Below are 17,913 nucleotides of genomic sequence, written 5' to 3'. Positions count from 1 at the left end.
GATGGCCTCCGGCGAGTGTCCCGGGAAGGCCAGTCAGACCCGGGTGGACCACCTCCTCAGCGCCGTGGAGAGTGAGCTGCAGGCCGGCAGCGAGAAGGGAGACCCCACGGAGAAGGAACTCAGCGTGTCCCTGGATGAGAAGGCGCTTTGGCAGAAATTTAAAGAACTTGTAAATGAAATGATAGTTACAAAGAATGGCAGGTAAGCTTGAGTGCGATAAATTAAACGTTTAAATGTTAACAAACAACACTAGGCTATTTTTAAAAATAATGAAATTGTCATGTTTTATCAAGGCGCATGTTTCCGGTGCTGAAAGTGAACGTGTCTGGATTGGATCCGAACGCCATGTATTCAATTTTGTTGGACTTCGTATCTGCGGACAACCACAGGTGGAAGTACGTGAACGGGGAGTGGGTACCCGGGGGGAAACCTGAACCCCAGACCCCCAGCTGCGTGTACATCCACCCGGACTCTCCAAACTTCGGTGCACACTGGATGAAAGCACCCGTCTCTTTTAGTAAAGTTAAACTCACCAATAAATTGAACGGAGGGGGTCAGGTAAGAAGAATTTTCAATGTTGTACTTTGTTTTTCTTCAGATACAAAGCAAATTGTTTTCCCTAAAATGTACTTTTAAAATAAATGTAAAAAACGATAACCATGTTCTGTGGTTTTCCAGATAATGTTGAATTCCTTACACAAGTACGAGCCACGCATCCATATAGTGCGGGTTGGAGGCCCGAGGAGAATGATCACGAGCCACGCTTTCCCAGAGACGCAGTTCATTGCAGTAACGGCATACCAAAACGAAGAGGTGGGTCATTTTTAAATCAAAAACACAATGTACAATTATATTATGTAAAACAACGTACACTAATGTTTCTTGTAGGTGCACAAAATGTGTGCGTAAAAAAGGCCCTTTTACTTAAGGTATAAGCAAACCTTTTTTTTATTTTTTATGTTTTGACATTAGGTGACTGCTCTTAAAATAAAGCACAACCCTTTTGCCAAGGCCTTCCTAGATGCAAAGGAGAGGTAAGAATACACATTTTTAACGTTTAACGTTTTATTTGTGGCTTTACATTTTGGAATTTGAATTTAAAAAGTTTCAACATTCTGTTGAAAACATCATCATCAATCATTTCATTTTTTCAAGAAGTGATCACAAAGACATCAGAGAAGATTCCAATGAAAACCAGCAGTCCACTTACTCTCAGTGTGAGTATTTTATAAAAGATTTTTATATATATATACTATATATATCATTTCATGTCAAACTTTTTGTATATTCAATCTACATGGTTTTCATATATTTCATATTGTTTCTTCTCATCTGTGGAGCCAGTAGGTGGTTGGTATATACCAGGCACAAACTCTCTCTGCCCTCCTGCCAGTCCTCACAGCCAGTTTGGGAGTCCCATCTCTCTCTCACCATCCCACGGCTGTGAGCGATACTCCACCCTGAGGAACCACCGCTCGGCCCCCTACAGCAGTCCCTATGCCCATCGTACCAACTCTCCCAGTGAGTGTTTCTCGCTTCTACCTTTTACTATCACACAACATCCAGGAATTACACCACTTCTTCCCCTGCTATTAACAAGAAACGCAAACAAATGTTGCTGACCGCAGGATGTTTTGCATTCCTCTGGCTTTTGTGTGAGTGGAGCCACAGAGCTGTAAATGGTTTGGCTTCAGACAAGGAATGTTTGGAGGCAATATTCACACCTTTCACTGCCATACTGATATCATAGGGTCAGGAAATCCTGAATCATACCGAAAAAACAACAGATTTAGTGGATTTAATTAAATTTATGATGCCTGTTTTTGTGTTTTAGTTGGTTACTCTGATAACTCGCCCGCCTGTCTGTCGATGCTCTCAACCCATGAAAACTGGTCCGGTCTGCAGTTGCCAACACACTCCAGCATGATGCCCATGACCCACAATTCCACTTCCGGTACCAACTCAAGGTTTGTGTAGTTCCTCTTCATTATTTCTTTTTTTGCACAAGCTAGACACATAATGATAAAAGTCACAAACAAAAAGAAGGAGATGCATCACAGAGAATAACTAAATTAAAACAACACAGCAGAACATTAACAGGACAACTGAACAAAGGTAAAAGAAAATTGGATAATCAAGTAACACAGGTACAGGTTGGACATACAAACAATACAAAAGACATAGTAACCGTGACCTCAATAACTATGGTGCCAGAAGAAAAGATTGTTAGAAACAAAATAAAGCTTCTTATGTGTGAGATGTTGCTGGAAACAAATGATTATTTCAGTACTGTAATTGTATGCATTTTTTCTTTTAAGCCAAGTTGAGTAAGAAACACATTTCTGCATAAAGAAGATGGATGTTTGGTACACCTTTCAATATTCTATTCTATTATATTACTTGTGAAAATAATATGAAGAAGAGACACTACAAAGAATATCATACATTTTTTCTTCACTTTAGTTTTCCATGTTGTCTCTTCGTTTCGTTTTATGGAACAATGGCTTTACCTCATCTAGCAATACAATTTCACTCAATACTATAGCTTACAATTGGAAAACGCGACCATTTTTTAACTTTTGCAATTAGTATCACTTCTAAAACATCCTTGTAACAAGTTTTCTGTCCATGTCTATGTGCAGTCAGTACACCAGCCTGTGGTCTGTGAGTAACCCGCCCCTGACCCCCGTGTCCCAGAGTGGGGGGATGAACAACAGCCTGAGCTCGCAGTTCCTCCGTGGATCCAGCAGCCACTACCCCGGCGTGTCTCACTCAGTCACAGTGCCCTCCTCTGGCTCTCCTATGTACGACAACGGCCCAGCCACAGAGCTGCACGACACAGCTCAATACGATACCTCTCCACATGGACGGCTACCTTCAGCCTGGACTCCTGTGACACCTCCGTCCCTCTGATGAAGGTTTCATTTGTCATGAAGTGATATCTGCAGGATGCTTGGTAGGCTTTAACTTTAAAGCAGGAAATAAGTCTTTGTTCCCAAATCAATTGGCAAGAGACTGTTTTCAATTTTGGGACACTTCAATTAATCCATAATTGGTAAGAGAGACTTTGAGTTCTTAAAGTAACCCTTTAAAAGTGAGCTGGCTTTTTGTTTAACATATATTGTTTTCATTTTTATTTGTTTTCCCAGAAATTTTGTTATTGTTTTTGTTTGGCATAGCCGGAACCACCATCTTTTTAAATCTTTGTGGACAAAAATCAATTTTTAAACTGCTTATATTAAGCATAACTCCATGATATTCACAGCAGAAAGCATAAAGATGAAAATGTTGGATGATTTTTAACATTGTTTATAGTGTAAATGATTAAAATAATTGAGTTGTACAATATAACAGATAACTTATGCTCTCTGTATCACAATGACGCTGTTTGAGATATTATGTTCCAGGTTATTTTAAAAATGAAATGAAAAAGTGATCAATGTTAATATTCTGCTATGCAGACGATACACAACTTTGCAGATCATTAAAAAAAGTCCCTGCACAATACACTGCTCTTTATGTTGTTGTTTAAGTTATCCACATTCATTTACCTTGGACCTGTCCTCTTTGTCTTCAGTTGTGTTCAGTTCAGGGTTGTGTCCAAAGCAGATGATTTGTTGAATAATAAACTGTCCTCCAACTAAACTAATGACTTAAGCCAGAAGATGATCCTTATATATTATAAAACTAATCCAATTAATAAATTTTCAGAATATTTTGTCTAGAAGTGCGGTGAATAATCTTCCAAAGATGAGGCATATTTCTTTTAAGTTAAAATTCACTGAAATTACCTTAAACGTTATCTAAGGAATCTTTGATTTCAAAATGGTCATGCTAGCTTGTCTAAAAGTGCACTAAATAACGTTCCAAAGTAAGGCTGTTTTCTGTAAGACGCACAGGATTCTGCTTATTTCTGAAGCCAGTCACTCATGTTAAGGGAGCTGGTCTAAAAGTTGAGTTTTCACAGAAATCCGCCAAACTTTGGACTGTTATTCAGCGGTCAAACTTCACGACAAGCTATCATCACATGACTGATGGCAGTGCATTCCTTGGATTTCATAGTTTCATATGATATCAGTATCTTTAATCTAGCTTAAGAAATAAGCTTGCTACATCCGTTTGAAGAGAGTAAAGTCGGCCGATCCATCTGCAATCCTGTGGAGCCTGTAAAGAACATGTAAGCTTTACAGCTAATTGTCTTATTAGCAAAATACCAGTATCTTTACTCTGGTTTAACCATTGTTTTGTCTCCACAGACTTGTCACAGGAGCGTCATCACCTAGGAGATATTCATGTGTCTCTCTATAATGTTGCTGATGGTCGACCTTAGATGACCTCAAGCGGTGATGATCGGGTACAGTTCATTTGTAGAGATACACTTATATCATTTATCATATTGAACAGCCTGAGGTGGTAAAGGTCAAGTCGTGATAAAGTTGGTAGGTGTAGTTTGGTAGAAAGAAAATAGTGCTGCTCATAACAGGGTTTTTGTATAATTTTGAGCAACTGTCATGATGTCTGGAAACAGGCATTACTGTCGAGGTTTTCAAATGTATTTTTTGTGGGTTTTTTTTAGAGAGAGCCAACATCTTTATGGCATATTTCTCCAACACTTGTACCAAAACCATGTAGATCAGTAAATAGCACTGCAGTCATGTATTCTTTTTTATATTGAGGAAAAAAGTGACGCAAATAGAAAAAAGCTGAGAAAATGTAAAGAAAAAACCATTATGGCTGAAGTCCAGCCAGCCAAGAAGATCAAGGTCAGTGAAAAAAGGACATCATGAAATCCCTCCTTGTACAAGCAGCAGCCACAGACTGACAGGAAGGAAGAGACATCTAATCCGTTCAATTTAATACACAACTGCATCTCGATGTCAATACACTAGCGAAAAGTCTGTGCAGTTAATGTGTGCGTATAATATTGCATGTGTGGCTGTCTGTGTGTAGAGATAGCGAGTATTATTACATATCTTTATCAAATCAATCAAAACAGACAAGTTAATCCCCAAAAAGGGTGTGCAGATTCATGTCCGTAAATATTATTTGTCTTGATGATTTATTCAAATACAGTATGTTCTTAAAGGTAAAGGTTTAGGTGAATTTCTGTTATAAACTATTGCAAATTAATTGAAGGAAAAAGCCTCATCATCATATTGTGGAATGTTATTGAACCCTTTTGTCCTTGTGTTTTGCTCATGAGCCAATTAAATATCCTATTTCATTTGTTCACTATATAAGAAATAATGCGTCTAGCAGAAAAAGATCATGGGACATTTAAATAATAAATAAATAAATAAAGCCATGAAAGCAGGGTATTTCTCTAAACCTAATAATCCCATTATGGTCCCAGTGAAAAAAAGCTCTCTGTCAAAGCAGGGAGCATTGACGCAAGCATGTCTTGACGTCAGTAGCTGCAGTGAAAAAGGGATGGGAGGGGGAGATTCAGAGAGAGAGAGAGAGAGAGAGAGAGAGAGAGAGAGAGAGAGCGAGAGAGAGAGCGAGAGAGAGGAGTGTTTGCCTTCAGAAAATACCACGAAATACAAGCGTCATTGGCATGAATGCAACTGTAGCTCTTTGCAAGAAACCCGAGGATGGGCGCATATAGACGCACAAAAAAGGAAACAGCTTTTGAATTTCAAAACTGACATCCAAGTGACACATTTGTGGGTAGGTGCTGTACTGGAAATCTAAACCAGATGTAGTAAATGGAATATGATCCCCCGATCCGGGAGTATTCATAAATAAATCAGCATACGAGAGAATGAAGAGAGGAGGAGGAGAAAGGGAAGGAGGGAGGTTATTGCTCAACTGGTGTCATCAAACCATCTCCAGAGGGGGAAGTAAATGTGTAAAATTATAGATCAGTGATAATCTGAGAAGCTCTGTGCAGTTTTATCCAAGTTGAACTATTTTGAATGCATGCACAGTCCTTTGTTGCGTTATAAAAACAGAAGGGCTTTTTATTAGATTTCTTGCATTCAGAGTTTAGTTCACCGGTGGGCAAAACTATCAAGCAGTTTGAAAAAGCCAGACCGATGGCGTCATTGGCTCCTCCAGAGTGCCCTATAGCACCGCTCTTCGGGTGCAGTTATTCACAGTTTATTCCCAAATTTCTCCCTAGCTGCTGCACACTGATGTGACAGCAAACCTGTCCGTCCAATAAAACAATGCACATTTGTTTGATAAACTCTACGAGATGGATTAGCAGGTTTTACTCAAGAAACGTCACAAACAAACAGAGGGTGTTCCACTCGTCGCTGGACTGAAGGGGTTGTAATAAGAGAAGATATCGTACTGCGCATCTGTAGTACAGCGCTTTCAATAGTATGCTGGGAAGGGATCCTCTCCTCCGTCACAGATGTTGCCAGAGAGAATTATCTACCCGCAACTTAATGCGCAGCTCAAATGGTGGCACGCGATTTGGCGTACTTTGTCGGGCAGACCATGTCCGGATAAGCTTCGTTTACATTGGCCTATACTCTTCGAGATACCCAAGAGTTCCCGTTGTGTCGGCTGTGCGTCATCAGTGCCTGATGAGACTTGTAGTCTGACGTCGCCGAGAACCATTCAAGCAAAGCGCATCATAGAACGTTGAAAAATCTAAATGGATGAAAAAAGAAGAAAGAAAGACAACCACCACCTTAAGATACAGATCAACAAGTTGCCTCCAGTGCGTAACTTCCATCTGAGCAGGGTTCAAGCGTAATTGGCGACGCACGTGATCGACCAATCACCTTATCTGCAAATATTTATCCTTTATCAAGAGAAATATTCTACAGACTGTCAGTGGAGACACATTGTGTCCGATCACGGAGAGAATCTGAGAGCTGACCGGCTCCATGCCTCGCTGCATGTCCAGTCTCTCGTCTGGCCACCACATGGTAACTTTGCGCACACAGCACGCTGGCAGGAGGACACACAGAGAAGGGATCTGAATGATTGAGACTGAGATTAATTCGCGTTTGTCTTCTCACATCCCCCAGACTGTTGTATGTGTTGTATATCCTGCCGGTTGAAGGTGTCTCACGTTATCAGCAGATATCGATTCAGCGGCGGATAGATCCTTCACTCGAACAGGGAGCAGCAAATGTCGAAGAAACGGAAAAGTCCTGACGACCAAGACTTCGAGGGACCTACAACTGCACGATGCTGCAACCCAGGTAAGAGTGTGAAAGTTGCAAGACTGCTGGCATGTAGTACTTTCAGGGGATGTTTGATAAAAGGTGTTTCTACAAGTTTCTTCATCTCAAGTTTGATCCAAATGTTACTTACAACAAAGTCAGAGGCACCATTAAAGGATGCACAGCCACTATAGGTGCTGCATTAACTCAATGAGTCCACACTGTAGTAAACATGTGCAGTGATATGTTGCCATGTATTCACCTCACAGTCTCCACTAAAACAAGCATTTTAATCCCTAGAAAACACTCTTGTGTGTTGCTAAGGATTACTTGTAATAATCTCCCATCACTCCCCAGTGAATTCACATGTGTGTGACACCAGGTTTTGCTGCAAAAGTGAACTTCAAGAAGAATAGCAAGTGTGGCATCAGAGTTGTGTAGGCTAGGTGAACTCCAACTTGGTGGGTAGTAGGGGTGGCATCACTCTTGGACCCTAATGATCCAGAACTTGGATTTAAGTAATGGGGGTTATTTCCATTCCTTTCTTAAAGGTGGAGGATCTACCATCAAGGTGTACCTGGTGCGCACCCAGGGGCCTGGCATGGTAATGGGCCCTTTTATGTGCACAGAAATAGAAAATAACAGGTAGCTCAGTGATGTGAACACAAATATCAACCCAGCACAGAACTGTATATAAATAATAGCTGCATTATTCTAATACAAAACAACATAAAAAACTCTCTCTTATAGCCTACGGTCATGGATGGTTTATAAGACAGCAATAAACTGACTATGTATGTAATCAAGACATCCAGACTGAAGGACAGTGTTTGTGTCTCGTTTTGGTTGTTTGACTGACTTTCCAACCAGAAATGTTAGGATACATGAAACGCGTTTCACCAGAAAGGACAAGTGCCACCCATCGCCACTGGTTGGCTTTTATTGATTGATGTGGTGCCTGCATTAAGTACAAAAGTGTTATTTTACACTGCTGCTTGCATACTTCCTGCTCTCTGCATCATGTATACTTAACAACAGACACAAAATAAGGCTGCTACACACACTAAATGTTGTTACCGGTCAGGTCCCATCGATATTAAACACCTGGAAATGGACGTTTTAATTCAGTCATGGGAATAACCATAGTGGCCGTATAAGATATTAATGTTGGCAAATTGTTTGTTAATACAGAAAAGCCAGTAAGAAAAATCTGTTTAGTTGAAAACACTGGTTCAGCTCATCCTTAAGTTACTTTTTGTAGACTAGACGTTTGTGGATTTTCTTTTCTTTACATTTTTAGAGTTAAGGGCTGCATTTATTATGTCAACATTTGAAAAAAGTTTCCATTCTTAACTCTTTTAGGGTTCATTATTTTTAAAGACTAGTTTACAAGCATCATTCCTCAGAAATGTAGGAAATGTATCCTTGTTTTGTGCCACATAAATAAGTTCACCAACAGTACAAAATCATAAATTATCCAACTTAGTAATAAAGGAACATTCATGTTTTTGGCTGACCAGGGTTTCAAAATATCCATTTCTGTGATATAAAGCTCCAAGCCAATGGTTTACAGGTTGATGGCATTTAGTTTGTTGTGTACAGAGCCATGAATAATGATTAATCTACAGTACATTTGCCATTAACAACATGTATTTCCAGAAACATAATTTCATTGTTAAAAAGTAGGTCCAATAAAAAACACTGTAAACTTTGAGCTCTTTGAAATATCCTGAGAAACTTTTGTTCTAGAAAGAGAGACTGCTGTTTCTTTAAATTTACAATGATATTAGCACCGCTAACACTGTTGTTATTGCCCTCTATCCATTGCATGAGGGTGGATGTAGAAATCTCACAAATAAATATGTCCAAACCTGGACAAATATCATCTGCTTGGTTAGGTTCCACTGTATGTCGAAAATGGTGTAACTTTATTGACCCTTTAAGACCTCAATATAAACTCATAGTTCAGGATTTATTATAAACATTGTGGCTTCCTCGGCATGCACACTTGTTTGTTTTGACTGAAGACGTGACTGTTTGCATCACAGTCTTTGGCTCGGTATCTATTTGGGTCCGTGCCCAAAGTGAGAGTTTCCTTGGCCATCACAGAAGGAGAGCCGGGCGCTTCCTTCACTGACTGTGCCGGGCATCTGTGACTACCTAGGGGGTACACACCCACTGAACCACTCCCACTCAAGATTCATCATGCTTTGATGCAAGGGGGCAGAACTATTTTATAAGGTCAAAGCAAACGTAGATTTTAAACTAATAACACTAAGGCAAACTAAAGAGTGGTTTATGAAGGAACTAGTAAACATATAAAGCTAATATCATATTTAGAAATTAAAATAACAGTTTAATTATACAATTGTTTTTTCACACATGATGGCTGCTGTTAGGAAAAAGCAGACTGATACAATAAAGTCATGATATATGTTTGTGCATAGAAATCACTATAGTGCTACTACTGTCGCTGCCCCAGTCACCGTCCTCTGTCAGGGGGGTTCAGGCTCGTGTTTTCTCATGGAGATCGTTTTAGTCCGCTCAGATATCCCTGGTGAGGCCAGGAGGAGAGTTGTAGAAACAGAGGCATTGAGATTCATATCAGAATCACAAAGCGTTGTTTGTCTTGCCTCTTGGTGAGCAGCCCAGAGCTGTAGATGATAGGGCCGCTCCTGGGTGCCTCCTCTGGCCCCTCGCCCACCAACCTCCACCACAGCTGGTCAGCAGGCCCACAGCTTTGCAAATGTCTCCATTCATACACAATTGCAAAGCTAAGCATGATCCTTGATATCTGAATGTTGTGCTTATTTGAATAGATTATTACTATTGTTCTCTGTGAACAGTGCGCCCATTGAGTTAGAACAAACTGAGAATAAAGAGAATAAAATAATTCAGACTGGAGGATGGTAATGTGGGTCAACTTGTACAAGAATACCAGTAAGTGGAATTAACATGTATTGCAAGGTCTGAATAGTGCAACTAATTATTTGAGTAAAACAAATCTTTATTTGATGATATTGGTTTATAAAACCAAATGTTGACCTTTGCCCTTTTTATAATTTGAGAACATCTATTTTATGTCAACATCAGTGTCCTCAGACAGAAAGACAGACAGACACTAGGTGGGGCCAAAGTATAAAGATGAACTACATGGAGTTGCATCAGATAAAAACATCAGGGAGCATGCAGCCGGTAACTATGGGTTAATGAAGGTCTTTTCTCTTAAATTATTATTATTGTCGACTTTGTTATCACAAATAAAAGGTTCCCCAAAATAAAAGATTTATATGATTTTCTAATGTCAAAAAAGGTTTCAATGTGAACTAGTAGAAGACAGACAATAGAATCAGAAAAAACATTTATTTTTTGTTTAATTGAAATTAGTGTTGTTACTTTACACTGACGTTTTAGTCTCACCATTTTTATTGATTCAATATCCAGTGCTGAACAAGTCAAAGTTATCTTGTTGAAAGTTTGTATAGAACAATTGAATTAAAAAATACAGCAAAATCTGAAAAAAGTTGTTATGGATACAAATCACTGGTAAGTAAGGGATCAAGGAGGTGTGTGTGTGTGTGTGTGTGTGTGTGTGTGTGTGTGTGTGTGTGTGTGTGTGTGTGTGTGTGTGTGTGTGTGTGTGTGTGTGTGTGTAAGTGTGTGTAAGTGTGTTTAGTCCATGAATGGACTGTGTTCATGTGTTATCAGTAAACAGGCAGACCTGACGTCTGACTGCTCAGCCGTCTCGGCCTGTTCTGATGTCAGAGAGATTGACAGGCCTGTACGTCAGCACCCATATTTCTCACCTTGCATTCATACTGACTCTGTTTGGTGTCTGATGAAGGCTGTAGGCAGCTACCGCCCCTCCCTCCAGCCAATCCCCAAATTCTTTGAGCTCTCTCTCCGTCTCATTTTTGAAATAATTATTTCCCTAAGGCACAAAATTGATTCATATCAACTCGTACGAATTAAGGTAATGCTTCATTTCATTGTTTTGCTGCATCAGTGTTTTGATTCACTCGCTTACTTTAACACTGAATGGAACCAAACAACAGTTTGTAATAATTTATTATTTTGACAGACAAATGCTTTTTTTGTCCATTTTCTGCATTGCAATTGGGTTTTTCTGAATAGATGTTATGTGAAAAAAGAATTGTACTCGCACAACTAGCCCAATTTAAATCACGTTTTTAAATATTACTTAAACAGACAAATATTATTCTTTGTCTTTGTAATCTAAGCAAAGTTTAGGGTAAAATCAGTCAGGGCCAGTACGAAAAGAACAAGTATCAAATCTGAAAACAATTTAAATATGTATTTGTTGTGTTAAGATAATATTCTCTTGGTGTGTCCACGTGTAATGCTTGCACAAGGAGCAGAGTCAAACAGTAAATCATCAGCGCTTCACTGTATACACACCGTACAGCGTCACATGAAACATACACTGACAGACTGTGTGACATCACTCAGCCGTGAGTAATGACCAAACTGTGTTTGGCAGTTAAAAGGCTTACATTTGGTTTGACGTGGCTGGTTTCTCAGCTGGGAGATCAGCATGTGTGTTTTCAGCAAGGAGAGCTGAAGCATCCAATAGCACTGAGGGTGTGTGTGTGTGTGTGTGTGTGTGTGTGTGTGTGTGTGTGTGTGTGTGTGTGTGTGTGTGTGTGTGTGTGTGTGTGTGTGTGTGTGTGTGTGAGGTAGAAATCAGAGTGACAGTTAGAAGCAGAGGTGGAAGAACTAATGCAGATCTTTAAATATAGTAAAAGTAGATATACCACACTACAAATATACTCTGTTTCCTGCATTCAAATTAATATTCTTACTGTAAATAAGTTGTGAGCATCAATATACAGTGAAATTACTAAAAGCAAAGTTATTATAAAGCATTTATTTAATTAATAATACAATTATGTAAGTGTCATTAAAGTTGCAGCTGGGTTATACAGTACGTATGAGGTCACTTAAACAATATACGGTATACTGCTGGGGAGCTGAATATTTAATATATTAAAGTGTGTTAGCTGAGTATATCTGGTTTTATTAATCTGCATTTGCAATGTAATTTTCATTAAAGCTGTGAAGAAATTTGGGGTAAAAATAAACGTTTTTTCCACCAAACTGTAGAGAGAACGAGATCAGATAAGATAGGACTTTATTTATCCTGAAGGAAATTGCTGTGCCAGAGTTAAAAATATATAACGTAGAGGAGTATAACATAGCATAAAATGTATGCAACCAAAGTAAAGTAGCTTAAAATCAGTACTTCAGTAAATACATTTAGTTTACATTCCCCCAGTGGTTTGATGTGGATTTGTTGAGGTCATGGCTTGTGTCTCAGGCTTGCATCATCACCTATAGGATGTGACTCCTGCCAGCTAGGCTGCAGCTTCTGCTCTCATTTGTGCTAACGCTGTCGGAGACAAAACAAAAAACTAAATCTGAAATATGTTGGAGCTCGCATACTGAAAAAAAAGGACTGCAAAGAAAGATATGATAAATATAGGACAGTATTTGCAGCTTTGTTTTTCATGCATGTGTGCTCAACACATGATCACACATGCCCCTCGCTCTCATGCATATCTGAGGAGACACATCTGACCTCCTGTTTGCATGCAGTTTTACAAGATTGCACGGTGAAGCGTTTCACATTCCCCGGTGACGTCAGCGAAGCGTTTCGGTGCTGTTCATTTTTTTGTTTTGTTTTTTCTCTACCTTCCACAGACCTCTGACATCACGCTTATCCTCAGAGTCATCCTCCAGTATTACTGATGTGATAATCTAGGTCAGAAGTGGTGCCAACAGAAAACACTGCTCAGTAATCTAAATACATTTGCATGAGAGAGATGAGTGTGTGTGTGTGTGTGTGTGTGTGTGTGTGTGTGTGTGTGTGTGTGTGTGTGTGTGTGTGTGTGTGTGTGTGTGTGTGTGTGTGTGTGTGTGTGTGTGTGTGTGTGTGTGTGTGTGTAAGTGTGTGTGTAAATTAATACTGGACTCTGTGTCAGAAAGAAAATGTTTAAAAAAATCTATAAATGTATTTATACATTTGTTGAAGAAATAAGGCTGTTTGGATTAAGGAGAACATCTTAAATCAGTTATTCAAATTGGAAAGTGAGGATACAAAGGCATCTATGGCACTCTGCAGGGATGGGGGCTCCTAACAACAGACTTCATATTTCAGTCATATAATATATATTCAATATTGAAACATAAAGTAGTTCATAGATAATGTTCTCTAACAAATTGAATAATCAAAATGTGTGTTTAATTTAGAACATGTGTCTGTGTGTATGTGTGTGTGTGGTTTTTGAAATGCACAATAAGAGTTCATTTGTTCATAAAAATAAAAACCCTTTCAAATGAATAACACTAGTCTGCTAAATAAACCTGTTTTAGGGAGTGGCATTCCCTAGATTTTACAAAAATAATCTTGAAAAAGCAAAACAAAGATCTAGTTTTTTTTCCAAAGGAAGCCTTCACTTCTTCCTGCACCAGCTAAATGAATTGAAGTTGATGGCATTGCTCTATGTGTATTATTTCCTGAGCATAATAGTTGTTTACATTTAATTTGTCTCCCATATGTAAGACGTATAAAAAGTAGCTACCTCATAATATTCCAGGGGACATTAGAGGTGTGATCGTCCATTATCTATAGTAATGGGTCCTTGGCTGAAAAACAAACCTCTGTTATTAATAGAATGTTTAGTATAATTCTGGGCTGGTTGCTTTATTAGCAATGCAGTCTTTGATACTGACGCAAGAGAGCCATTTGGTTCCTCTGGAAATATCGGCGGTTGCATCAGCTACCAGGCTATATGCTGCATTCACTTACATACATTATCTTAGCTTAATGGTGAACATCCTAATGGTAATAAGATGCAAATAATAATAATAATGTATGTTGCTGAAAAAAGTTCAAGTGGTTCTTCCATTCTCAGCACTGTGTGTTTTTAAATAAATGTTATAGTGGTTGGACTTTGAAGGGAATGAAATACCTGGTGCACTAATTTCAATGCTATTAAAATGGTGCGCTATATGTGTTTAATGCACATAAATTACATCTGCCTGCGTGTTTGTGCATGTGTGTGACAAATGTTCAGGCAGGCATAATTTGTGCCAGCTCTGTGACGTAGAGGACATGAGGCCCAGGCGGGTGCTGTGAGTGGCAGTAACAGCATCTCCTGCTTGAGCCTGCCCCATCTCTGACTTCATTGGCTCCAGCTCTGACGCAGATACACACGCCACCCCCCTGCCTCCCCCTGCACACTTCTTTCATCACGTTTTTTTCACCCATTTAAAGGTTTTTTCTTTTTTTTTTTTGATTCATGGGCTTTCTGCAGTTCCCTACACTGCAGCGCTCCACACCACACATATCTGCACCACCTGTCCATTGTGCTCTTTGAACGCGGTTTGCTCTCATCCATCGATAGAAACCTCATCAGCATTTCTTTTTTTCTTGACATTTTTCCCAGGTTAACCCTCTTTTCCTTTTTGAATTGAATTGTGCAGTGTGTGGTCTGGGTTGAAACGCTGAGAGCATTAGACGTGTGATCGTTCACATTATATTTGTCAGCATGTGGCACACAACCAGACGAGGGCCTCCACTGTTTCAGTCAACTGCTGCATTAAAACTGTGGAAATGCATGTTTATCATTGACCATGCCATAACATTTCGCCCACTCACTGTAATTTTGTTAAACATGAAGCTTTAATGGCCAGGTTTTTTTGCATTTAGCCACAAATGTACATCTGAAAATAAGATGTATCCGTCTAATATACAATTTTTCTGTTGACAAATGTATTAAGAAACTAAAATACTTTAAAATCAAGGTACTATTTAAAGCCCACATTACATTTTGCATCAGTATCTTGAGTGTGTGGGTCTAAAGATCTGTACTTGTTTACTCTACTATTCATTTTGCATAATACCATTTAGCCACAGCTGTAGCACAGTTGTCCACGTTTGCTGCTAACACTGTGTCTGATGCTCTGTATTTGGACGGAGGAATTCTGGCACTGCTCTTACTTTAAAAATGCTTGAGTTTGCAGTCAGTAAGCTCTGCTGCTCCGAGTGTTGCCTTAAAAACTCACAATGGAAGGATGATTTTAATTTTTTTTATACCAGATGGACCTTCTTCAGGCTGCCGTGATGCACAAGAATACCCTTCAACTGCCAGGGCGCTACACTTTGCCCTGAACTTTAATCTCCATGTAGATACATGGTACGAGACTTTCCCTGCAGGGATTAAATAAATAATCAGAAATACATTTGATAATCTGGCATTTAATGAAAATTAAATTACATTCTTCTAGCTGTAGTGATATGTAAACTTTCATCAGTCTTCTTTAAACCTTTCACACGTACGATTTCTTGTTCTAAATAGTTTAGTCTCAATAGAATGGAAAAATAGAGAAAAGCAGTGTAACATCACAATAAGACCCTATGGACTCTTTCCCGCTTTCTGTATGACAGTAGTAATGGAGATCTGAAATTGTTCACATTTAAATATATATACTTATATAATATTGTATTTGTTTAGTTATTTTACATAGGAGCATTACAGAACTGTATGCTGTGTATTTTTTTCTTTCATATTTTTTTACTCATGTTTGCTGCTCCCCTCCAATGTAAAATTATTAATGTCTTTGCCCTGCAGACTTTCTTCCAATGAAGTCGCACTGTTGGTCTTGTGAGGGTGTACACGGCTACACTAGGTCACATGGAATGTCTTCTTTTAACCAGAAGAAGCTTCACTGGTACAGCTAGAAATAAAATTCCAATTATTTATAAAAAAAACAAAACAATTGCAGCTTTGGCCGTCAAATATCATAGTCATAATTACAATACTCCAAGTTAAGAAAATAAGCCACAACAAACATCAGGCTGTCAAACGTTATATTAGAAAGAAACAAAGATGAGATGGTAAAGTATTAGCCAAGCTGTACGCTCATAAAAATTCAGATTTCCTACCTCAACTTTCTAGTATATCTTTTTATGTATATTTGTAAATTGCAAGTGTGTATTATAAACCAATGAAACACAACACAGCATTATAAAGCTACATTGCAATTCCATTCCCTAAAGGGGCCTTTAGAATATAGATAACTCAACAAAACATAAAAAAACTTAACAAAAAACTATGGAGGTGAATTAATCCCAATTTTTCTTTCCCTTTGCTGCCATCATGACTTTAAGGGAGCGAGGAGACAGAATTGAGTGAGACTTCCTCTTCTTTGTTTCGAGAGGCTGAGTGCAATTTTCTTGTTGTCAGTTTAAGGGTCTGACTATGAATTCATTAAATTATTGTAAATTGACCAACATTACCAACCAGAATGTTACAAAGTCTAGCTGTAAATAGGATCCTTTAAGTCTAAGATACAAATACCTTCAATGTCACATTACAATATGGCCTTTCAGAAAGATCAATTTAATTGCCTTTGAAAGATTAGCTAATGAATTGTCTAGCCTGAATTAGACTCTTGTATTTACCGTATGTAGCCTGCACTAATTTGGGTCGGATTATCCAGTTAGTCATTGCACTCAGTGTGTATGCTGCCGCTGACAAATCGGGCAGGTTTCATCATTCCTTCTCCTTTAGCTCTGGAGCACCAATGGCAGAGGCAATCCAGCCATGTTGGAAGCTGGACAGCCTCTCCTCGGCCTAAAATGTAGGCTGTGCTGCTAGGGAAACATCTATCTTAGCAAGAGGCTTGTCATAGATGTTGGATGTGCAAACAGGTCTGGGTTTCAAATAAATAAAGCATTTCAAAATGAAAGTAAGAACCATCATCCTCTTCAGGTTCCCTACACATGTGGTTACTGTCAGTGAGTCCATAAAAGGCAACCTTCAACAGATCAGCTCGTTTCCTGTTGACAAGCCAGTGCTGCGCCTCTTTTAGAGGGACATGCAGGCAGCTGAACTATTATTAGTGGACACTCACCCTTGGGCCCTTTGGGACACAAAATATTATAATAATATGTAATCTACACATTTCTTCCACTGATGCGACAAAAATATTGGTCTTTAATAATGTCTTTGCAAGGGACCGTTAGTTTCATGTCATGATGTGATTGGAAGTCCTCCAAAATACAGAAGAGGCAATACATGTTGCAGCTATGCATGCCACACACTGGGCTCAGGCCTACTTACTGTATCCACTGAGAAGATGGACTCGTGGTACTCATAGGGCAGACTTAATCATGGTAACCATTTATATCTCATCAGGACAGGCACGGAAAAGAGGTGGAGCATCATTTATAAATTCAAAATGAGGATCTCATTGAGGGCTTGGATCCAGGTCAACATTGTTGCCACAGAGAGTAAACCATCAAAGCTTCAGTTTTTTATAAAGTTATTCTGGTTTATTCAATAAATGATCTCCACTTAAGAGGGCCATGGGTTACGTCATCTGAGAATATTCTCTTCTGACTTTGCTCACTCATCACTGCAGTGAAAAACATTAGGACTGATACAAATCTTGGATATGCATTTGCAGTTATAGTGGACCCTGATCAGATCCCATCATTATCTGATTTGTATATACTGGGATATACTTTCTAACCATTTTCACAAGAAGTGGGTGGATGTATTTGAAAGTGAAGCCTTTGATGCATTGTGGTGACATTGCACCAGTTAACATGCATTTTCTTTGCACCACTCACATCTCTTTTGTGTAGTTTATATTTTTGCTGGTTATTACTGTTTGATATAATGACACAGTAATCTCTTCATGCTGATTGTGTTCATAAATATATTTTAATTGGTTACTTGTTGCGCAAATAGGGTCAATT

The 17,913-nt window shown here is 38.9% G+C and overlaps 2 protein-coding genes across 4 annotated transcripts in view; both read left to right on the top strand.

Annotated features, from left to right (window-relative positions):
- Position 1: 1 nt before the first annotated feature.
- tbxtb (T-box transcription factor Tb) lies at positions 2-3,491 on the top strand. 3 transcript variants are annotated; one of them, XM_063874346.1, is made up of 8 exons: positions 2-201; positions 294-558; positions 679-813; positions 973-1,034; positions 1,159-1,217; positions 1,345-1,521; positions 1,835-1,967; positions 2,643-3,491. In XM_063874346.1, the coding sequence occupies exons 1-8, from the start codon at positions 2-4 to the stop codon at positions 2,911-2,913; spliced, it is 1,302 nt and encodes a 433-aa protein (XP_063730416.1). In that variant the 3' UTR covers positions 2,914-3,491. The 3 variants fall into 3 exon arrangements, with proteins under 3 accessions (XP_063730416.1, XP_063730418.1, XP_063730415.1); XM_063874348.1 differs by having other exon boundaries at positions 1,156-1,217; positions 1,348-1,521; XM_063874345.1 differs by having other exon boundaries at positions 1,156-1,217.
- A 3,584-nt stretch (positions 3,492-7,075) lies between these two features.
- The window catches only part of pde10a (phosphodiesterase 10A), a 50,170-nt gene continuing 39,332 nt past the window's right edge, over positions 7,076-17,913 (top strand). Inside the window, exon 1 of the mRNA XM_063875029.1 lies at positions 7,076-7,163. Coding sequence (XP_063731099.1) covers positions 7,091-7,163 — 73 coding nt within the window. The 5' untranslated portion in view covers positions 7,076-7,090. The remainder of the gene's footprint in view (positions 7,164-17,913) is intronic.

Source organism: Eleginops maclovinus, chromosome 22, assembly GCF_036324505.1.
Source record: "Eleginops maclovinus isolate JMC-PN-2008 ecotype Puerto Natales chromosome 22, JC_Emac_rtc_rv5, whole genome shotgun sequence".
NCBI classification, from domain to species: domain Eukaryota; kingdom Metazoa; phylum Chordata; class Actinopteri; order Perciformes; family Eleginopidae; genus Eleginops; species Eleginops maclovinus.
Note: the sequence above shows the minus strand (reverse complement) of the source record. Positions and strands in the feature narration are given on the sequence as shown.